The sequence below is a fragment of the Lemur catta genome, chromosome 15, assembly GCF_020740605.2.
Source record: "Lemur catta isolate mLemCat1 chromosome 15, mLemCat1.pri, whole genome shotgun sequence".
Classification (NCBI taxonomy): Eukaryota; Metazoa; Chordata; class Mammalia; order Primates; family Lemuridae; genus Lemur; species Lemur catta.
The window spans coordinates 54,237,397-54,260,447 of record NC_059142.1 but is presented as its reverse complement, the minus strand read 5'-3'; the positions used below and the strand labels follow the sequence as shown (position 1 = coordinate 54,260,447).

The following is a 23,051-nucleotide window of genomic DNA, read 5'->3' as shown; positions in this document are numbered from 1 at the left end:
GAGGGAGGCGTTCAAGGCCCCTTTCCCAGTAAACGGCAGAACTAGGGTTTGAGCCGAGGTCTCCTGACTCTAAAATCCTTAACTGTTCTGCACCCACTGCTTTCCCCCATGACGGCAAAGAGAAAACCCATCTCGACAAGGGCATTCTCCGCAGGGAGTGTGCTCTAGTAACCTCGGGAGCGTTGGCAGTCGCCAACACCTCCAGCCTGGGTTGGGAGTTGCTGCCCTAGTGACCCACTGTTACTGCTGGGGTGTGTGCAACTCTCAGCTGTCGGCTGGGCCAGGGACAAGCCACGGGGTCACTACCTGAACCCGAGGGCCTGTATTTAGGGTTAAGGGATGGTTGGGGCTGATCATGCATCCAGCAGACACCCAGTGTTGCCAGGAACTTCCGAGGTGCTGAGCTCACTGCAGCAGTCAGCCTGATGCAGAAACAGGTCACCACCATCTGGGCAGGGCAGGTGCTCACCTTGACGGGTGTCTGTGGAGGGTGTCTGGGGAACCAGGGAGTCTGGAGAGGCCTGAGGCTCACAGGGAGGGGCCTTCACAGAGGAGCCCTCCTTTAGGGTGAGTGGATGCCCCTCAGGCAGGGAAGGGGCTGCTGGCTCACCGGGCAGGGGAAGTCCAGAAGCATCAGCGTGCTGGTGAGAAAGGTGTTCAGGGTACAGGTAGGGAATATGGCTGGAGTGTGGGGTGCAGGGGGCACCCCTGTCCCTGCAGGGGAGGCAGAGGCCAGATCATGCCAGCCACAGTCAGAGGGGAACCACAGTGGGCTTTGACCCAGGAGCCAGGAGCCCCATTTGCACCCTTGTGCCCTCGTGCCCTCTCCAGCCCCCAGTCTCCCCTGCGGGGGGGGGGCGGGGAGGAAGTCAGCAGAGAAACCGCAGGTCCCACCTGCAAGGGGCTGATGGGAAAGGAAGTGAGACAGGTGTGGGGCTGGGGGGAGGGGACAAGGGTTCAAACCACAAGAGAGTGTCTTGGGGCAGGGGAAGAGGCCATGGTCCAGGAGAGGGTGGGGTGCAGAGAACCGTGGGGTTCCCAAGCCCACGGACTGCATCTGGCAGACAGGGCACCAGCCCCACTCAGCCACTCCCGCAGCCTGTGGCAAGGAAAGCCCTGTGAACCGTGCCCACGCGGGGCCAGCGTGCCGTGGCTCCCCATGAGCATGAGCGTGACAGAGGCTCCCCCAGCCCACTCCTTCCTCCCCTCCTCAGAGCCACGGGAAAAGGGGGGAAGGGGACTGCTCTGCCCATGCCCACCATCACCACGGCAACCTCAGCTCTGGTGAGCGCAGGGCGGCTTCTGTTCACCCTCTGGACCCTCAGAACACATGTGGCCCATCTGTGCTGGCACTGTGACATTTGGGACCACATTCCTGGATTTCTGCGGGGCGGCCAGTGGGGAGTGGAGGCAGGAGATGGGGCAGGGAGGAGAGTGAGGGCCGCGGCTCTGCCCCTCCCTGCTCCTGTCCAAGGGCCCGGAGGGTCTCTGGGCCAGCGCTGGGCACCTCCCCACACAGCCCTGGCTCTGGTTCCTGTGACCACACTCCCTCATTCCTGCAGGCCTGTCCTCATGGTGTGCCTACACGTGCCTCACCTTTGCCAACCGTCCCTTTATTAAACGCTCTTCCAGTTTCCTGGCGTGCATGTGCGTCTATTTCCTGCTGGGGCCTAATGGGTGCTGGCGCCCTAGGCTGCTGTCCCCCCAGGGCAGCACCGCGGCGGGTGGGGCTGTAGGCACAGGTGTGCGGGCTGTGAGTGGCCAGCGATCCACAGCGTGGCCACCGAGAGTTGTGCATTTAGCGCGGTGGTTCCCACACGTGGCGGTGACACCTCTCAGAGGCGCTGTTCCCCATCTGGCGTAAGGTGCTGGGGGCTGGCAGTGCCCTCGCTCTCAGCCTGGCCACGCTGAGCAGGGGCAGATGCTCCCTCAGACTCGGACTCGGTGCTGAGACCCGCCCTCCTCCCTGTCTGTCCTGGTGATGTGTCACTGCCGAGGTGCTGGGGCTCCCCTCTCCTCCTGGGGCAGGAGTGCCAGCTCCACCACGTCTGTGAGCAGGGCAGGGCAGCTCGGGTAAGGACCAGGCACTGCTCACCCAGGGCCCTGGGCAGCCTCTAGCCAGCGCAGGGTGCTCAGGCAGGAACCTGCTTCCCAGGCGCCGGGCTGGGACCTGCGGAGGGGTCAGGGAGAGCCACAGGAGGCTGGCTGGGAGGCGGGAAGGCGAGCTGGGTCCCACATTCGCCACGTGGGGGCGGCAGTGGCTGAAGGCATTCGTCTGACGCCTGGCCATTGCTTGGTGCCCTGCTGCCCTCTAGTGGGCACCCGGAGCCAGGACGGGAGCAGAGAGGTCTGTGTGCAGACTCACGGGGCTGGGGGCAGGTAGGGGCTCCAAGGCCTGCAGCTGGGCAGGAGCGGGCACAGGACTCGGGGTCTGGCTCCTCACTGCAGAGGAGCACTCTACTCCGCAAGGAGGTGCCATGGACCCCTGGACCTGCCTCATCCTTCCTTCTCTCCCCCACCTGCAGCTGGGGTGCACTCCTACCCCTCCCGGACCTCCCCCACGGCACCCCACACCTGGCTGAGCAGGAGAGGATGATCATGCAGAACCGCAGGAGCACCTGCCACCCAGTCTGTGAGCTCCTGTCCCTGGAGAACATGCACGGCAGCTCTCGGGGCCAGGTGGACCCGGCTCCGCCACTGTGCCCCACCTCCAGCCTGTCCTGGCTTCCTGTGCCCCCCAGCCTCCACCCTGGGATTTCGTTCCCTCCGATCTGTGCCATGGGCACCCATCAGTGTCCAGACTGTCATGGGAGGGACGTGTGTCATCCTGGGCTGAGATGCAAACGGAATTACTGCCCCGTTCAGGGCTCCTACTCCCCGGACTCCCCCGAGAGCAGAGATGCCCCACCCCAGCCCTGAGAGCCGAGTCCCAGGCCCTGGACTGGAAGCGTGCGCCCAGATGGGGCCACAGGGACAAGCACGAGCCGAGCGCACTGCAGTTCAGCCGCACCTGGGTGAGCGAGGGGAGGCGGCTGCGGAGCTGAGGACTCGGGCAAGAGCCCCAGCTCACGAAACCTGTGTTCCTGGCCTGTGAAATGGGCACGAGCATCTCCCTTGCAGAGTTGCCGAGCAGCTCCCGTGAGACGAGGCGGGCATGCCCTTGGCCCAGGGTTAGCGTTTGGCCCATGGCCAGCGCCCCGTAAACATGAGTTGAAACACTCACCGCATCCCTTCCACGGAGTGCAGCACTGAGGCTCAGCGTGACTGCGCGGGTCCCAAGTAGCCACAGCCGGTCACCAAACCGGGTCTCCTGACTCCGGACCCTTGATTCCTCAGGGAGCCGAGCCCAGGTCCTGGAGACCGGCCTCCCTCCACGCCTCCGTAGGGCCGGCCCCTCTAACCTTGCCCTTGCCCGTCCCCAGGTGCACCTCCTAGCCCAGACCTACAGGCGGGGCCTGCGTCCACCTGGACAGGGCCCGGCTGATGGGCACCAGCTGGCTCTGCCCGCATTGTGGGGCACAGCGACCCCGTCTTTCTGTTTCTCCGAGGTGGGGCAGCCCCTGGGCTGGCTTCCCAGAGGCAGGTGGGTGGGGACGCCCAGGGATTCCTGCACTCCCACTCTGGCAGCTGGCCTGGGCTTCCCCATAACAGCCCCCAGATGGGCTACAGCATCTGCCCTCTACCGGCCAGAGGACAGGGGTGCAGCCGAGGTGGCCACTGGGAATCTCTCCTCTCTAACCCCCAGGGCCTGGGCGCACCAGCGGGGGCTCTGGTTAGGGGGCCCAAGGACTTCATCGAAGAAGCCTGACACCTCCAGAAAGCCCTGGGTGGGGCACGCGGCAGGCGGGGGTGCTAGTTGCAGCTGCCCTGGTGGGACTGGCGGACGCAGAGCAGGTGCTGCTGAGGGACCATGAGAAGGCCCAGGGATTCGCCAGTGGCGCTGGGCCCCACCTGCTCCCTCCCCTTGGCTCCCTCTGACTGGGCCTGGGGTGTGCCCTGCGGTGGGGGGTCCTCTGCAGCAGGGCCCAAATCCCTAGCACGGCTGCACCCGGCAGGACTCCAGGATGCTGAGGGTTAGCTCTGAGTCACTAGGGTGGGACCTGGGGGCTGCAGAGCCCGGCACTGAGAAGCACTCAGAGACTGGATGGGTGGGAGGATGTCGGTAACTGTCAGTCTCTGCAGAATCTGGCAGAATCTAGCCTGGAACTTGGGTCTTTCATCTGTTAATAGAGTCCTCACAACAACCCCATGACGCCTGCACGTCACCAATGAGGAAACTGAGGCCCAGAGAGGTCAACTGATCTGCCTAAGGTCACACAGCTAAACATAGCAGAGCCCAGTCTGTGTGACTGCAAAGGCCATGTCAGGACACAGGGTCCTTTTCCTCACAGGGCTGGGCTGCCCGCTGCCTGCCAGGTGACCGTGCTGGGCGGTGGTCAGAGGCAGGCCCAGGATCTGCTGTGCTCACCCCAGGACCTGGCCCACGACTCCAGGAACTGGTGTCGCCCGTCTGCTCAGTGGATCCCGCCGCCGTGGAGGCTGACGTGGTGCTGGTGAGTGTGGCCGGGCTGCCGCCCAAGGAGCTATGCCGGGACCTGCAGGCCATGAGTGCTGGGGAGGTGGCCCAGACCGGCCACATGGTGCATGTGCTGCTGTTGCCCTGGACAGAGAGGTCCGGGCGTGCTGTGTGGCACCATAACATCTCAGTGCAGGACTCCAAGCTGGCACGGAGGACGTGGACACTCAGTCCATGCTGAGGCAGCTGAGACAGAGTGACTGGGGACCCTGTGCCCTGGCAGGGATGGAAGTGGGGAACAGAGGGGTTCCGAGTAAGTGGGCAGGACAGGCATGATCGGCTCCAAGGTCTCCTTGGTCCCCTTCACTTCCTGTGACACTCAGGGTGAGGCTCCTTACGTGTGTGCACCAGCAAACCTGAGTGCCTCCCGTGTGTGGCACAGGGTGCCCGAGGATGCAGGGACAGGTGGGACACCCTCACTGCAGCCCGGCTGGCAGCCAGGGCAGGGCCTCTGCTCCCAGGCATAGCGAGCCATTTGCTGGGGGCTGCGCGGCCAGCGGGAGCCCGGAGTGCAGGGAAGCGTGTGCGGAAGCCGTGGGAGGACAGCGGAAAGGGACGTGGGAGTTTGACGGCGAGGCTGCTAACTGCCGTGGTCAGGGGCTTAGACTTTGTCTCATAGTCATCTAACACATGTTTTCCTTTAAAAAAAAAAAATTTTCTGCTTACAAAGTAATATGCCTTTACTGTAGATGATTTGGGAGTGAGGGTGGCGCTGAGGTGGGCGGGTTTGTTCCGGAAGGGAAGGGGCAGGCGGTGCCCCTACCAGAGCCCAAACCCATCTGCAGTCAGAGAGGCCTGGGGCTGAACGCGCACCCCCAGGTCCCCCGCACGCCCCGCAGCAGAACCTCCTCAGCAGGCGCTATGGCGCTGAGAGCAGGATGGGGGGGCCCCAAACCTTTCCCCCTAAGCTGACAGGACCTGCCCACCGAGCCAGCCGCTCTACCCAACTCGGAGGCCCAGGGACTCCTCCCTCCCTGTGCTGCCTGCGGATAAGGGCAGCCTTGTGTCTGCAGAAAACATCACCGGATGGACGCGAACACACTTGCGTGCACACACACGGGACATCTCCGCATGGATGTCCACACAGACGCACACGCACACAGAGGACATGTCTGGATGGATGTTCACAAGCTGGTAACAGAGTTGGTTTGCCCTTGCACTATTTGTGAGACATGGGCATGTATTATCTGTTTTGAAAACGTCTAAGAGAAAAATAAATGGCTTACACGGCACACAACACCAGCTGATTTATTGAAGGACGAGATGGCATGTGTTCGCACATGGGATGGTAAATGCTCACGTGCCCGCACATGGAACAGCGAATGTTCAAACTTGGGGAGGCAGGGAAGGCCCCACTCTCCTCCCAGCTCTTTGCCCTCAGTGGGTCCCGCCAAAACAGTGCCAGCTCCCTTGAGCCCCCAGGAGCTTCCTGTCACCTTGAAGCAATGGAGGGAGACGGGAGGGGGCTACAGGGAGGAAGAACAAGCCCGGGGGGCTGCCACCTTGCCCCCCACACACCCGGGAGCCTGAGGCAGCCCACCCGACTGCCTCACAAGCCGCGTCCCCTAGGGCCACTTGCTTCCTCTTTCTGGACTCGCTTTTCTCTTAAGGGGCAGTTAAACCAGTTAGTCCCTAAAGCCCCCAAACGGAGCGGGGAGCCTCCCCAAACACCCAGGGTGCTGCAAGCGGCCTGGACCCCTGGCTCTGCCCCCCGCCCCTGCCACCCCGGGCTCTCTCCCGTCCAGGATTCCACCTCCTGCCAGTGGCCAGAGGGAACCCGAGCCCTCTCCCCGCCACCGCCTGCCTGCTGGGGACTCAGACGACCACAGAGTGGGGGGCCGCCGGCCGGCTGAGGGCCCAGGCCGCCGTGAGCAGGAGGGCGCCGCTGAGCGCCTCCGAGGCGCAGGAGCCCCAGGCCAGCGCCACGGACCAGCCGAAGCTGATGCGGACGCTCTGCACGTGCTGCAGGCCGTACTGGCGGGCCGTCTCCGCGAAGGCCAGGTGCGAGTAGCTGATGTAGACGCTGATCCCCGCCAGGGTCAGGGCACCTGGGGGAGAGGGGCACACGGCTACTCCATGTGTCTGCACCAGGTGAGCTGGCCTTAGGCAGGTGCCCTTGGGGTGACATCCCTGCCTCAGAGCTCTCTGTGCCTGCCCTGGCCCTACCTGGACCACCTAGGGTGGCCCCTGGGAGTGGTGTGCAGCCGACCCCGTCCCACGGGGCCGCCGTGTGAGGGAAGCAGTGGCAGGAACCTGAGCAAGGGGAGCTGGTGGACTGTCCTTCAAACAGGCCAGCCTTGGACCCCACCTCCAGCCCTCAGAGGGGGACACCTCCTGCCTGGGGAGCCGCAGTGGGATGCCCCCCTGCCACCTGCAGATCCTCGCCCCCTTGCCAGTGGCTTTGTGGCCCATGACGTCTCCTAGTTATGAAACCAACCTAATTACTCCGTGGCTGGCTTCCAAGGGTCCTCTTAACTGGATTTTGAACAGTCATAGACAGTCTCCAGGGTCAGGGGCACAGCTGACATTTTGGTTCCCCTGATTTCTAGAGGAGACCTTGACTTCAATGCTGGTCTCATGTGGCCTGCGACCAAATCCAAGGCCACGGGCTTCCCCGCTGTAGGCTCCCAGTCAGCGCCCCACAAGGTGTCCCAAAGTCCAGGGAAGCAGGCCCGCCTGTAGGACGCCCATCCCCAGTGGTCTGGTCCCCGTGGCCACAGCTTGAGAGTGGAGCTGGCCCGAGACACCACCCAGCTCAGGCCTGGCCCTGGACAGCAGGCGAATCCTCGGACTCCTCCAAGCCTCCGATCTCTCCCGTGTGAGGTGGGACCGAGGAGCCCTGGGGAGCACTAGCCCAGCACCAGCAGGCGCTCAGTGCTGGGTCCGGGTCAGCTGGGGGACCCTCACTAGTAACACCTGGGCCTGGGCTGGGGTCAGTGCTAAGGACTCTGATGCCCCCTCTCACCCTGCCTGCCCTGCTCCTCCCAGGACAGTCTAGGAAGGAGAAGGGAGTGGTGGGGGCTGGCCCCACGCCCCCCCCACCATGATCTGACCCAGCAGAGCAGGTCCTGGGGTCCCTGTGTGGCTCCTGATGCCCCCACATCCCGGTACCAATCCTGTCCCTGGCTCTGACCCCACAACTAGAAGCCCCTGTCAGGCCCCAGGGCCACCCAGGTACCGCCCTGTGGCTCCATCCCCAGGTGGGCCTAGGTTCTGCACCAGCCCAGAGGGGAGTGGGCGACGGGGCAGAGGGGAGGCAGCACCCGCTCCCAGGACCCGCCCAGCTCCCATCCTCCCAGCTGACCGCCCAGGGGCCCCAGAACTCACCCCCCAGCAGGAAGTAGCAGCCTGTGAAAAGCAGCAGGGGGGCGCTCCGGGCCAGGGAGCTGAGCAGGCCGCAGACCCAGCCACACACGAGGAGGACCAGGCTCAGGGGCAGGACCACCATGACAGTGCGGTGCAGCGCTGCGGGAGAGGGGACTCAGGCGGACCCTGCCCCACAGGACAGTGGAGGCCAGCTCGGCGCCAGTCTGCCCGGCGACAGCAGATGTGGATGTGCTGCCCTCTCCCCGTGCACAGGAACCGCCAGCCCCTCCCAGCGGCCACCTCTCCACGGCACAGGCTTCCTGGGGCCAGGGGAGGCTGCCCAGGCACTTTCCCCACCCCCACCCCGGGCCTCTCTGGGGCAGCAGACACACACGTGTCCCCCGGCCCACCAGGGGGGAGACGCCAGCCAGGCAGACCAGCAGCCCATTTGGAAAGACAAAGGAGAGTTCCAAAGTGGGGCCACAAGACACAGCCACGCTCAGGACTGCCTCACTTCCCCCAGTGACAGAGGGGCGAGCCATTGCCACTGTAAGGGAAACTGAGGGACAGCGAGGGTGGGACAGGCTGGGAGTCAGGTGCCTGGGTGCCCACAGCAGAGCACCAAGGCGAGTGCGTATGGAAATGTCCCCTGGGAAGTGCAGGGGCCAGCCCGAAGCAGTTCTGCCGGTCTGGGATGGGGGTGCCTCAGAGCCTTGCCCAAAGGCTCTGGGAGGACAGGGACAGGCCGCCCCAGACTCACCGACGAGACGCTGCACTGCGGTGGAGACGTCCAGGCTCTCACTGGCGAAGGGGTCGACCAGCGGGATGCAGCTGTTCCGCCCTGGAAAGCAGGGATGCAGAGCCCGGCCAGACACCGGGGGACCCACCGGAGCTGAGGGCCGAGGGGCACCACAGGGCCAGCCTCTCCCGGGGACGCGGAGCTGGGGCTCCAAGGGGGATGGGGGGCCTGAGGACTTTCCTCTCCTTTATTTCCACACCCAAGCCAAGCCCGCATGGAGGCTCCTTTAGGGTCTCAAACACTCCATGGAGACCCCTCGGGAATCCCTCAGGCAGGGCGCCTATAACGTGTTCGAGTGTGGAAATCAGACCTGGCTTGAAAGGAAAAACATGTGCAAAATGGGCTCGCCGGGAAGCCTCACGCTAGGAATCTTCACGGCTCATGTCACTGGGCATGCGTGCTGACTGTCACATGTGCACAGTCACCTGCATATGCACACATGTGCACGTCAGGAGGCACAGTCTGCCAGAGGGAGGAACAGCTCAGTCCCTGGTCCCCAGCTGCCTCTACCACACACACACTTCACACACACATGCTCACTCACGTGCTCACACACTCACACGTTCATAGTCACACATGCACTCACACGCGCTCACACACATTCGTGTTCACATACACATTTGTTCACACACACACACATGCATATCTACACACACATTTGTTCACACATGCTCACACACACATTCATATCTGCATACACATTTGTTCACACATGCACAGTCACACACACGCTCACACACACATTCATATCTACATACACACTCATTTACACATGTACACACAGTCACACAGTCACACACACATTTATATCTACACACTTGTTCACATGCACACACACGATCACACACTTCATATCTGCATAGATTTGTTCACACACAGTCATATCTGCATACACATTTGTTCACACATGCACAGTCACATGCTCATACACACATTCATATCTGCATACACATTTGTTCACACATGCAAGTCACACATGCTCACACACACACTCATATCTACATACACACTCATTTACACATGTACACACAGTCACACACACATTTATATCTACATATATCTACATACACACTTGTTCACATGCACACACACGATCACACACATTCATATCTGCATACACATTTGTTCACACACGTCATACACAGGCTTACACACATTCATATCTACATACACGCTCCTTTACACATGCACACACAGTCACACACATGCTCACACACATTCATATCTACATACACACTCATTCGCACACACTCACCCGCATCCTTGCCACCCCAGCACCTGCCCTGTGCCTGGGAAGCCCCCAGGCTACCCCCACTTGGTGAGGAAGGAGCTGTGAGGGGCAGCAGTGGGGGGCACGTGGCCCCTCCAGCCGGCTGGGAACCCCTCCTCCCTCCTGGACCAAGTGTTTGAAACCCCCGCTGGGCACTCCTCAGGCGGGGAGGCTGCCGGGTCCAACCCCCAGGCAAGGTGAGCAAGAACCAACTCCTGGTCACTGGGTGGAAACCCTGCAGCTGCTCCAGAGGACCCCCAGCTACACACATGGGGCCTCCGTCCCTGACACGCACTGCCACAGCCCCCTTCTCCAGGAAGGGTGCACCAGGGTCTCCATGGAGACCTGAAGAACAGCCACCGCACCTGCACCCACCCGCACCCAGGGGCCCAGCCTTTCCCTCCCTCCTGCGATGACCCCGTCTCCCAGGGAGGCAGTGGCCTGGGCTCCTGCGGACGCACCCTTTTCTCCCCATCCCAGGGACTTGGAGGGTGAGTCCCTGAACAAGATCTCAGGTCACCCAGCAGCAAGTGGCAGAGCCCCTGCCAGCTTCAGGGGACAGCCCCAGGTCCCGGTTTCCGCTCTGGAAGGTTCTCATGACCCTGACCTTGACCCTTTCGGGGCCACACAGTGCCCGCCCACTTCCCGCCCCTGGCCTGCCTGGGCAGGAGCCCCTTCCTCCGCAGCGCCCCTCAGCCCGACTGTCGCGGCCACAGGGTGGGGGGCGCCCGGAGAGCCAGGGCGGTGGGGAGGGAGCCGAGAGCCCCGGGGCCGCGGCGCGGGGAGGTCTGGAGGAGGGGCGTCCGCGGGCGGCGCGGAGGGGAGGGTCGCTGGCGGGGCGGGCGGGGGCGGTTACCTTCGCAGATGCGCCACAGCCCCGAGTGCGAGGACAGCTGCTCGGCGAGCCCGGGCCCGCGGCTGCGGTTGCCGGCGTCCGCCACCTCCAGGATGTACCAGTAGTCGCTGGCCACCGCGGCGGCCAGCAGCGCGAAGCTGAGCAGCGCGCCCAGGGCGGCGGCCAGGAGCAGCGCGCCCAGCCGGGCCATGGGGCCGCGCCGGGCCGGGCGGGCGCGCAGAGGCTCCCCGGGCACGGCCGCTCCTGCCGCCGCGGCCTCGCGTGGCCCCCTCGGTTCGCCGGGAAGCCGCTGCCACCTCCCTGCGGTCGCCCGCCGAGCTCGTCCCTTGGGGAAGGAGCAGGAAGTCGCAGAGTCGCAGGTGGCCGTGCCGCAGTCTGGGTTCAAATCCCAGTGTCCCCACGGCTGGCCGGCCGCAGGTTTTCCCAGGCGTATCTCCTTTTTTGGTTTGGTTTTCTTTTGAGACGGGGTCTCGCTCTGTCGCCCAGGCTGGCGTGCAGTGGCGTCATCACAGCTCACTGCAGCCTTGAACTAACTCCTGGGCTCAAGCCATCCCCGCGCCTCGGCCTCCCCAGTGGCTGGGACTACAAACGCCCACCACTATGCCCTGGGCATATTTCTGTTTTCTTCTTCTTTTTCTTTTTTTTTTTTTTATAGGCAAGATTTATCTCTCAAAACCTCTGGTTCTCCAGCAGCGGAGGGGACGAGCCTGTCTGGCCAGGCTGTGCAGAGCTCGAGAGGAGGAGGAAGGGTCTGGCCTGAGACAGGCCCAGAGGATGCTCAGCAGGACCCCGGCCCCCGTGCTTCCTGGCAGCATCTGAGCCCCAACATGGCAGGGACATGTGGTGCTGGCTGGCCCTGGGGCCCTGGTCTTAGCCCTGAGCACCAACCAGATGGGACCCAAGGAAGTGCAGTGGGTGGGCCAGGGCCTAGGCAGGCTGGCCAGGAGGCTGCTTCAGAAGGAAAACGCCTTGCTTGAGATTAGTTCCTGATTACAAACGCACATCCAGCAAGGCCAGCCTCTGCCACATGGTCACTTCCGGACCAAACATGCATAAAGAACCTTCAAGAACAGGTGTGGAGGGAGGCAGAAGAGCCAAGAGGAGGCCTCCACCCAGGAGCAGGTCTCTGCCAGGAACCCATCATGGTGACAGTTGGGAAGGACGGGCCAGGCAGCCCTGGTGGGGAGTCTGGGGTTAAATCTCAGATGCTCCTCTGGGTTACTGCACTGGGCTGGGCGGAGCCTGCAGGTAGGGGGTCGACCCAGGGCTCTCATCCCAGAGTGTTTGTCTGTCCATTTTTTTCTCTGCTGGGCTCTTGTTGGTTTGAGGAATGTAGTCAGAAGGAAAAACAATCCCAGCGGTTATTGAAACAGTATTTCAAACAGAATTTAGATCGAGTAGCATAGACTTGCTGGGGTATTTTGTAGGCTGTCCCTCTTTCCACACTCCTGCCCCAAAGACCGTAGGGGCACGTGGGCCGCCCCGGGCTCTCCCGACAGCCCCTGGAGCTTGCGCTCCCTGCCCACAGCCCTTCTCTCTCGGGAGCCGCACCTGGAAGGTGTTCAGAGGGCAGCAGCCCCTACAAAGGCAGGAGGGGTGGGGGGCAGGGCAGCTTCTCCCTGGGCCTCCTTCCAGCCCCAGACTCTGTTACGGCTGGGGAAAGAATGGTGAATAATGAAAACTCTAGTCACCTAACGTTCACCCTGCAATAAAGCAATATAACAAGGATCAGTATTACTTTAGTTGGGTGGAAACCTCCTGTGTGTATGAGGGATGAACTGACTATGTTTCCGGAGAAAGAACGACAGGAACCTGTTTGGCTGCATGAGCCATGCGCCTCCCCAACGACCCCTGCCACTTGAGCTGAGCTGGTTTGAGAGGGTCTGTCCTTTGCACCCACATAAAGCTTAAGCAGGACAGAATCCAGTGGTCAAGACCCCAGACAGGCACTGTTTGAGGCCCTGCTACCTAGGGGGAGGTTTTAGCAACAGGCGACACAGAGCCACACGCCTCTGTGGAAGGGACGCGTGTTTCACGCATGCTGCAGGGTGGGTTAGTAGGCCACACCCTGTCTGCTTTGAAGGCTGGGTTCAGTGTTTTAAACTCAGATTAGATTGTCCCCTCAGCAGCAGCACTGCCTTGTCCTCAAGGGCTACTTTGATGAATTCCACTAGTTTACTTCCCTTGAGATAGACCCAAATTACACCTAGTGCAGTCTGAAAGGTACTGCTTTAGAACGACCCATTATTTTCCATTATCCATCCTTCTTTCATCAACCTAGATGAAACGCCAAGAGGCTGGCAGGACCGCTTCAAAGCCAGCGTCAGACCACTGCCACTGAAGTCAGGGGCAGGAATGGCCTTTTGAGGAGGACATTCCAATTACAAGTGACAAAACACAAGGCTGCATCCAGGCCTCTTTTCTTTAAAAACACATTTAACTACTGCATGCCAGCGGTCGGAGGAACAGGATGCCAGCCCTGGCCACGGCCATGGGCAGATGAGCCCTGCTTCAGCTGGTGACACGTCCCTGCCTCCAGCGAGGGGCTGGGGAAGCAGCCGAAACCATCAGCCAAACTCCTGCCCCTGCAGCTCAGCTCAGCTCAGCCACACGACCAACATCACTGCTTTTGGCAAACATCCTGCAACAGAAAACGAACCTCACTGAATGCCCCTACCTGACAGGTCAAAGTCATTCACTGAGAGGCTCTTACGCAGCTCATCCATCCTGGAAGCCTTGACACTGTTCTACTCAAAACGAAACATTCCAAAGGGCTCCCAGATGGCTGTGGTCACAGGTTGGAAACCTGCCTTCCCTTCTGCACAGACAGCCCTTTGACATGTGGCCATGACTGGGAGGCACAACTGGGTGGTCTCATCCCCAAGCACAACTCACAGGCCTGAGGGGCTCAACGCGGCCGCCCTGGCCTCACCTGTCCAGAGAGCCCGGCAACCTCCGATAGGGTTTTGCTAACGGGGGATCAGGCAGAGGCTCCTCGGGCCACATCCCTTCTCCCCTTACAGGAACGCACACCTGTCCCTTCCTGTCCACCCAGCAGCCTGCTCCATAGGTTTGGACAGACACAAGCTCAGTGAGATCCTGTCCTGTTGCCACCCAAAGCGGTTAATCGCTCTCGTCTTGGTATCCCGTAGGCCTTTGCTACCTGCTGACCTGTCTTCCCACCATTCGGAAAACAAGAACAAGAAACCCCTGAGCTGACTCCAAGACCCAGCTCTCCTGGGCTTCAATCCTGGATGCGGCACCTGTCGCACGGTGGGCCTGGAGGCAAACATCTGGGGGAACACATGGATCGTTGTCACCACTTCAGACATGCGGTGGAAACCCCAGAAGCCAAGGGCCCAGTCTGGTCCCATCCAGCTGAAAACAGGTACGAATACTGTAGGCCAAGTCCAGCGGAGAGAAGACCCACAGGCCAGTTGGTTCTCTGCTTCAAGAGCTAGATTCACCCAAGTCAAGACACGTGACTGGGTCAGGGCAAGCTGGGCTCCTCCTCTCAGCACGGACCGTGTGTGTCAAGTATGGATGTCGTGCTGTCACCGTGGTGGGGAAATTAGGGAAGGGTACGCAGGACCCCCCCCCCACCCCGCAAATACCTTCTTTACTTCATGTGAATCTTAAGTTCAAAATAAAAGGCTAAAATGTTGTACGGGAAGGATCTCTGGAAGCTGTGGAAAGTGGGCTTCTGTTCCATTTGACTTTCTGAAAACGGAATGGGGACACTTTAAACATAGCCCGCCCTCCCTGGAACCAGGCGGCTGACCACACCTGAGGCCAGTCATTGTCAAGCAGTGAGGGCCCAGCTCTACGACTGCCCGGTTCAAACTGCAGCCCTAAGACTGTTAATACTAGTTCTATAATCCTGGACAGTTATTTCACCTCTTTAGGCTCCATTTCTGCATTTTAAAATGCAGATAAAATCACATTAGGCCTTACTGGCAATTGTGTTCTTTTTAAGCGAGCACAGCCACAGTGTGTAGCTCCCGCTTGGCACGCTCTCAGCTGGCAGGCACGGTTTTGCACAACACCCTGCCACCTCTGCTCCCTGTGAGATGGAGGAGTCTGGCCCGTGGGGCTCTAACCTGCCATTCGAAACCGACTTGGCAGCCTGAGAGTCACCCTCCCAACTGCCAGCCCAGAGCCCCCACTTACAACCCTCCCAGACCCCACCGACTCAGAGAGCCTGAGAAGCGGACACATATTTGAAAGAAAGTTGAGGTGGTTGCCCTTAGACATGGGCCTCAGGCTTTATTAATAGATGTTGATTAACCTTTCAGACACTGGCAGTCATTGAGGTCTGGTGACAAATACGCCTTTAGAAAACAAGTTTCTCTTCAGGTCGTATATGGTGATCAAAAAGAAAAAGAAAAAGAAAACAAGTTTCTAGGCCGGCACAGTGGCTCACGCCTGTAATCCTACCACTCTGGGGCCAAGGCAGGAGGATCGCGTGAGATCAGCAGTTTGAGACCAGCCTGAGCAAGAGCGAGACCCATCTCTACTAAATAAATAGAAAGAAAAATTAGCTGGACAACTAAAAAGAAAAAAAAAAGAAAAAATTAGCTGGGCATCATGTTGCGCACCTCTACTTGGGAGGCTGAGGCAGGAGGATCGCTTGAGCCCAGGAGTCTTGCTGTGAGCTAGGCTGATGCCATGGCACTCTAGCCCAGGTGACAGAGCGAGATTCTGTCTCAAAAAAAAAAAAAAGAAAAGAAAAAGAAAACAAGTTTCTAGAAGAGGAAACGTGTGGGAGGGCGGACTGAGAGGGGCAGCTCCAGCTCAGCCTCACCCACGGCAGTCTGACAACAGCCGAAATCTGCATCATCGCCCAGCATGCAAGAGGACTGAGGACAAAAACGCTTTCTTCCAGCTTCTCTGCAAAGCCAATTTGTAAGCACCAGTTATTAAAGTCAAGTATGCACTTACAGACTGGCACAAATATAAAAAGCAAGCAGCTTAGATGAGCATAGTGGCCGGAGTGCATTTTTCTCCTAACAAAAACCACTGCGATATTCTCCAAGTTCAGAGGGAAAAATACATCTCACTCTCTGAGACGTGGCAAAAACACATAAGCCAGCGGTGGTGCATTTCCACAGGAGTCCAGACGATACGAATGGGTCTGGGGTCAAGTGACGCTGGCCGGGCGCCCAAGGCTGGCTTTGCTCCTGCATGGGAGGCATCCTCACTGCCACCGTCCAGGCGGGAGGCTCAGCTTGCAGGCTAAGAGGGCCGGCCACCAAAACCCGACAATATTTAAAAAACCCAGTAGGGTCTGCAGCCCTGTTTGAAATGACATGCTTTTATTTCTCAGAAACAACTGAGACAGTCTCCAGAGGTTTCCAGTGGAGCTGTAACAACCCACCCTGCAGCTTTACTTGAAGGAGGGTGAAACCAAATTATCTTAACATCAGGCCTCAGCCCGGGGGAGCTGCCTCCAGAGGCCCGTGGGGACAGGTGCAGGGCGCGCCTCCCACGGCCCGCTCTGTGACAGACATGCGGACGGAGCAGCAATGGAGGCGGCCAAACCTGCGCAGCCCCGTCCAGGCTGACAGTCACGCGGCCTGCAGCAGCCCTGCCGGTCTAAGTCATCTAAAAAGGATTCAGGCCACTGCCTTTTTCAGGGAGGGAACAGCTGGCATGTGCCCTACGGCTCACGAGGCCTGTCTAATCCTGCCGCAACTCATAAATGAGATCTGCTAGATGTTTCCTGCTACCTCACTTCATCTCCAGATCCACCTAGCGCTCGCCCTTGTTTCCCCAGGGACTTAGAACGGCTTTGTGCTCGCTCCCAGCTGCAGTCTGCACTGTTTTGTGAAATAATACTTCAAACAAAAATAGGAAAACCATGTTCAGACATTAGGAGGAGCTGGGGGCTGTGTCTCAATTCCCCCCTCATCACACAAAAATCAAGTAGGGGGTGGTGTGGGAAAAAGAAAGGAAGGAAGGAAACCCGCTGAAGCAGCACAGGCGTGTGACAGGTGAGGCACCTGCAGCTCAGATTCAACAAGCACCGCCAAGTCCACACTGGGGCTGAGAGTGACAGCGAGTCAAAGACCTGAGGTCACACAAACAAAGCCATCAGCCCTGGCTTCTTCCTCACCCGCGTCTTGCCTGCCAGGTCCAGGAATTAAAAAAGCAAAACCACCAAAGAAAGAGAGAGAATCGGTTACTGTAATTGGCAGCAGCAGCTGCACAGGCGGAAGCAGCCTCTGGTGCCACTTTACAAGAAAACAGAAATATAGTCGGAATATCTAAATTCAAAGTTCTGATGTTCTCTTTCCCAAGACATTGCTCAGGGGTCCCAAGGAACGGCTGGAGACACTGGGAAGAGGCCTTGGAAACGAGGACCTCGGGGACCAGGTGAGCAGGTCGCAGGCCTCACTACAGGGCAGCGAGCTGCTCAATGGCACAGCGCACTTTCTTTGCAGTTTCTTCAAATTCTTTCTTCTTGTTGCTGGTTTCCTTTGCCTAGAAATAAACGATAAACACACAAAACTGAAATAAGAGCTTCCAAATCACGCTCTGTAAGTAAGAGCAAAAAGAAAGAAACAAAAGGGAACACTTATTAGCACCTAAATAAACTGGGCGCTGAACAAGGGTAGACACCAAGCCATCTGGGCCCAAAGATCCGATTCACCTCAGCTGCCTGCAATTTAAGCTGCCTCCTAATCGTTCCGTACTGAAAACACGCACAGAACACTTCGTACGTGCCAAGCGCCGAGCCACCTGCCTCACCATCTTAGCTGTTTATTGCTCACAGCGTCCCCACGAGGAAGCGCTCTCACACTGTTACACAGCTGAGGAACCTGAGCCCAGGGTGACGCGGCCCACCCCAGGCTACTCTGCAGCTCTGCTCTCAGCCACCCCTACCTTGCTTCTGAACCCCCAGAGGGAAAGTCCAGAGCCTTCCTCCTCTTATCCAATTAAACAGAGCCTGTCAAACATCAGCTTTTTCCTCAAACAGAAATTCTTTATGCTTCCAGTCCCTCCAAGAATCTGGCTTCCAACCATTTCATTCTGCCAGCAGCGCTCTCTGAGGGGCAAATGACAATCACATTAGCAAACCCCAATCCAGGGAACTCCTCCCTAACCTACTTTTTATTCTCCCTAACTTCTCAGCCACATTAAAAAGCAAACCAAAAGACCTTTCTTGGGTTAAATTTTTTTCTTTCTTTTTTTTGAGATTGAGTCTCACTCTGTCACCCCAGCTAGAGTGCAGTGGCGTCAGCCTAGCTCACAGCAACCTCAAACTCCTGGGCTCAAGTGATCCTCCTGCCTCAGCCTCCCGAGTAGCTGGGACTACAGGCGTGTCATCACACCCAGCTGATTTTTTTATTTTTTGTAGAGATGGATCTCGATATTGCCCAGGCTGGCCTGGAACTCCCGGGCTCAAGCGATCCTCATGCCTCGGCCTCCCAGAGTGCTGGGATTACAGGTGTGAGCCACTGAGCCCGGCCCATTTCATACATTTTCTAATAAAGGGAGGGGAGTAAAGCAAAAACAGGAACTCTCACTATTGAAAAACAAAAATAAAACTCACAAAACCTCTGCCACCCAGGGCTATGACTGGCTTCTTTCAGGGCTTCATTTTGTCCCTGTCACAGATACTTACAAACTAAAGTCTTACGAAGTAAGTTTCTCTGTGGCCATATTTTGCAACAGGACTGTGTCAGAGCTCAGTGTCATCCCACTTGCAACAGCCACGGACCTACTCCTTTGCCCTTCTCAGTACTCCCCGAGCTGGCTGCCACCCTGCTGCACCACACCGCTGTCCCCCACTGAGCTCAGGCACCTGCCTTGTGACAGTTCCTCAGGGGCATAAGCTGCTCTGCCTCCTGGAACAGGGCTTGGCAAACCCGGGCCAACAGCCAAATCCATCCCGCCCATCAAGGCCTTTTCCTGCACAGCCCACAGGCTAAGAGTAAGAGTGGCTTTTACATTTTTAAATGGTTATGAAAAAACAACAAAGAATAACATACAACAGAGACTATGTGGCCTAGGGGTAGTTTGCTGACCCCTGACCCGGAAGGCTCCCCTTGCCCACTTTCCAACACTGCAGTTCCCAAAACCTCAATCGAGTAACTAGCTTCCCCACAACACACTTGACTGGCCACTGATTTCTTTCCCTCTTCCTGACAAAACACAATTTTAGTCCTCAGCATTTAAAAGCTACTATATTAGATGGAGTTATTTTATACTGATCTCTAAAAGGGTACACAATTTTCAAGCTGAAAAGGGACCACAGAAACCATGGGGTGGGGGTCAGGGGGTCCTATCCTCTATGTAGCAAGGAAAGTGCGACCAAGACTGGCTTAAACTTGCAAAGTCTGTAAGTAGCAGGAATAGAACTAGGGTGTCCCTGACTCCCTGCCCAGTGCTTCGCTACAAGGACATTACCCCCTCCCCATATCTGTTCTCTACAGAGCTGTCTGATTTAGCAAATAAGCGTCTAAGACCTCACAGGGCCTGGTGACTCGATGCCTATGATCCTAGCACTGTGGGAGGCCAAGATCTCTTGAGCCCAAGAGTTTGAGACCAGATTGGGCAACAGAGTGAGACTGTCTCTACTAAAGACAAAAATGAGCCAGATGTGGTGGCACGTGCCTGTAGTCCCAGCTACTCAGGAGGATGAGGAGGGAGGATCACTTGAGCCCAGGAGCTTGAGGTTACAGTAACTGTGCCCCTGCACTCCAGCCTCGGGGACAGAACAAGACTCTGTCTCTAAAAAAAGATACAAGCTAACTTTTTAGTAAATACCTACACAAAATGTGAGGATATACTTAATACTAAGAAATGATTCCCTGATTATCTGAAATCCCAATTTAACTGGGAGCCCTGGTTTTCTCTAGCATGCCTCATTCTCCACAGCCTGGCTGCTTGGGAGCCACCTCTTCGTGGACTCATGCCTCCTGCTCTCACGATAACCCAGTACCCCTGGGCAGGAGCTGACTCCCCCCGCAGAAACCCCTTCAGGTTCAGCTGCACTGCTGCCTCTCCCTCCCCCTCCCCCGTACTCCACTGTGCTTCCCCAAATCCTGTGCTCACACCACTAACACATGGACATACAACCACGTGACTCCCCATGCAGATGGTCACCAAGGCATGAAGGCAGTCCTAACACTACTGTGTCCCCACCAACCAAGGAACCTCACACTGAACACATCTTTCCTAAGGGAAGGTGTTCTTCTGACGGCACAAGCCCAAGATTACACTCCAGGGGCTTTAAAAAATCACACACACACACACACACACACACACACATCCTTGGGGCTTTAAAAATGCTTCCTGAGGAAAATACAGAGTCCTTCTAGTGTTTTGGAGGGACTGGGTAGTTTAGCACTAAGACGTCCAGCAGGGTTTGCTTTCAGTTCTTATTCCCAGTAATACATACAATCTTGTTCTTGGCTCTTTCTCTGTCCAGTTTCAAAAATTCACTGAGGGTTAATTCTTCAAACTGCTTCTTGACAGAAAGGAAAGCACAACCAGATGAATGCTTTTTATGTTCCTCTCTAGAAAAATGAAGACATGAGCACGTCAACAGAGGAAATCAGGTAAAGGGAGGAAAGCAGCCAGCGCCTCCCGTTGCCCACCCCCCTCAGGAGCACACCCTGTCCTGCTCCAAGAGTGAGGTGCTAGGTCTGAGCTTGATCGGATCAGTGCTGTGCCCCAAGCACATGCCCACATGGCTTGTCTCAGCTGCTAAGACTTAGCACATTCTCTCTCTGTGGACGTCTCCCCCATACCCTGTGGTTAATGTATTTTATCTGGACTCCTTTAGCAATAGTGGGAAAAGTGTTATATGGTGTAAGTCAAATCCCTCTACAGTCTTCAAGGAACTGTTTGAAGTGGTTTCATTTCCCTAGAATTTTACATAATCCACTGATTCAGAACAAGGGCATCATTGGCCAGGCTTCCCAGGGGACCCCTCTGCCTTATACCATCATTCTCTGTCATGGGAATCTCCCTGAACAGCTGCCTGTCGCCCTAACCAGAACAGTATTATTTAACAGAATGAAAATAGCCACATAAAGTCCACAAGGATGGCCAATAGTAACTATAATCTGAAAATATTATAACACTTAAGAAATTCACCCAGTGATCACTGGTATAATTACCACGCCATTCCAATCAACACTTGATCTTAATAGCAGAAAATATCAAGAAAAAAAATAGCAACTCTTTTCTGACCAAGAAGAGAAACAGTTTCTCTAGGGGAAAAAAAGTTGTGGAAACAATTGATTCTGACAGGAAAACAAGGTGAGAAAAGAACACGGCATTACACTACGGAGAGACAGATATAGCACATCAGAATGTATACACAGCATTTTTTCCTAAATAACTAGGTGTCTTGAAGAAAAAAGTACCTAACACTGAAAGTGTGCACTTTAAAAGGGTGATTTTTGTGCTGTGTGGATTACATCTCAATAAAGTTTGTTTTTCAAAAAATCTCAAGAAAAGCACTAGGAAATTCCTGGGAGTTCAGGACAACAAGATCTGCTAAAGTATTTCTGTTGAACCTTAAAGGCATCAAGGACCTGCATGAATGAGACTTTCTTCAACCTCCACCCCGGGACCTTCTGGCCAGATTTGAAGAGGGTGCGCGTCACCAAGGCACCACAGAGAGGTATCCGTTCACAACAGCGTCTAAGAAACAGCATGAGCCTGGGATGCCTTCGCTCCTGCACTAAGTGTCGCCAATGCAAAACGTTTTCGCGAGCCCAGTTCCGAAAACATAGGGCCAGGGAAGCCCATCGACGCTGGCTTCAAGGGACTTACATAGGGTCGTCATCGGGCTCCCAGCCCTCCAGCTCCTTGAAGCAGAAGAAACACTGGGCTAAATCGGGCTCGTTCTCAGTGGGACAGTGGATGAAGCCGGCCTCGGCCATCTGCAAGGGACAGCACAGTCGTGAGTGGACGCGGCGGCCCAGAGCCCCGGGGCCCAGCCACAGTGGCGCCGGCAGCCCCCGGGAAGGCCGGGGCGGGCCTGGAGGACCCCGAGGACCCGGGCAGTCTCACCCGCTCTGGGGTGCAGGCGCAGCCCTCCAAGAAGGGCCAGTTCTTGAACGTTGAGATGCGGTGGTCCTTGAGAAAGAGCTGCCAGGCCGGGGGCAACGTCGGGGCGCCCATGCCGCCGCCGCCGCCGAGCGGTCCCACGATTCAAATCCGGCTGTTAATGGCGCGCCGCGGAGCACGTCGGGAACGCCCAACCCCTTGAGCGAGCCGCTCCCGCGGCCTTCTGGGAAAGCGCGGCCAGGCGCGGGGCGTGCCGGGAGTTGCAGTCCGCCCGCCGCGCGGCTCCGCCCCCGCCCGCTGGAGACCACGCCCCTTCCCACGCTGAGTGACTCCCGGGTTGCTCTCAAAGAGGGGTGCGGAGGGGGAGGGGGACGTGCTGGCGTCCCCGCAGTGGGGCCGGGGATGGCCCTGTCCGGCGCATAAGTGCACCCCCTTTCGGCCTGCAAACTCGCCTTAGTTTTGGTTTTGGTTTTGGGGGCTCCCCACTCCTGGAACAGCCTCGTGCCGCTCCCCGCCCCTTGCTCCGCAGCCATGTGGAGATCCCGCTTCTGCGGGAAGGACGTCAGAGAGACTGAATAAATCCACAGCGAACCTTCACCCTCAAGAGAGCTACTAACTAGCTTATTGAGACTTTTCACTGAAGCTTCTTGAAGTCCAGAAGTTGACCCTTGGAGGTTTGTTCCTGCCTTCCCACCGGAATTCCACCAGAGTTAGCCATTCCTAAAGGTCGATAGCTGGAGCTCTCGCTGTGCCGCAGCAGCAGCACAGAGCCCAGATCCGAACACACTCAGTTATTCAATTAGAACCCCTTCAGCGGGCAAAGGACCCCTAAAGAGGGGTCCGATTTTGTGCCACTACAAATAACACTGCAGTAAATATCTTTGTATGAATAGTCTTGTGACTTGGCATTTTTGCTCCTATAGGCTAGTGTTTCAAATGTGGATTGCTAAACTGACTGTGCATTTAAAATGTTAATGCTGTGCATTTAAAATGTTAATGCTGGCTCAAGCCTGTAGGTCCACCACTTTGGGAGAAGAAGGCATGAGGATTACTTTAGCCAGGAGTTCAGACCAGCCTAGGCAGCATAGCGAGACCCTATCTCTACAAAAAAAATAAAAATTATCCCGGTGTGGTGGCAGAAGTCTGTAGCCCCAGCTACCCAGGAGGCTAAGGCAGAAGGATCACTTTATTTATTTATTTGTTTGTTTATTTATTT

At 57.5% G+C, this 23,051-nt stretch overlaps 2 protein-coding genes across 3 annotated transcripts; both read right to left on the bottom strand.

The window, feature by feature from the left end:
* Nucleotides 1–5,798: 5,798 nt before the first annotated feature.
* Nucleotides 5,799–10,997, bottom strand: TMEM235 (transmembrane protein 235). 2 transcript variants are annotated; one of them, XM_045569578.1, is made up of 4 exons: nucleotides 10,808–10,997; nucleotides 8,643–8,723; nucleotides 7,904–8,041; nucleotides 5,799–6,624 (listed from the first exon to the last, which is right to left on the bottom strand). In XM_045569578.1, exons 1-4 carry the CDS (start codon nucleotides 10,995–10,997, stop codon nucleotides 6,392–6,394), a joined length of 642 nt encoding a protein of 213 aa, XP_045425534.1. In that variant the 3' UTR covers nucleotides 5,799–6,391. The 2 variants fall into 2 exon arrangements, with proteins under 2 accessions (XP_045425534.1, XP_045425536.1); XM_045569580.1 differs by lacking the exons at nucleotides 7,904–8,041; nucleotides 8,643–8,723.
* Nucleotides 10,998–16,101: 5,104 nt separating this feature from the next.
* On the bottom strand, nucleotides 16,102–22,059 carry BIRC5 (baculoviral IAP repeat containing 5). The gene is made up of 4 exons (XM_045569577.1): nucleotides 21,839–22,059; nucleotides 21,599–21,708; nucleotides 20,214–20,331; nucleotides 16,102–17,290 (listed from the first exon to the last, which is right to left on the bottom strand). Exons 1-4 carry the CDS (start codon nucleotides 21,947–21,949, stop codon nucleotides 17,204–17,206), a joined length of 426 nt encoding a protein of 141 aa, XP_045425533.1. The 5' UTR covers nucleotides 21,950–22,059; the 3' UTR covers nucleotides 16,102–17,203.
* Between the last annotated feature and the right edge of the window lie 992 nt (nucleotides 22,060–23,051).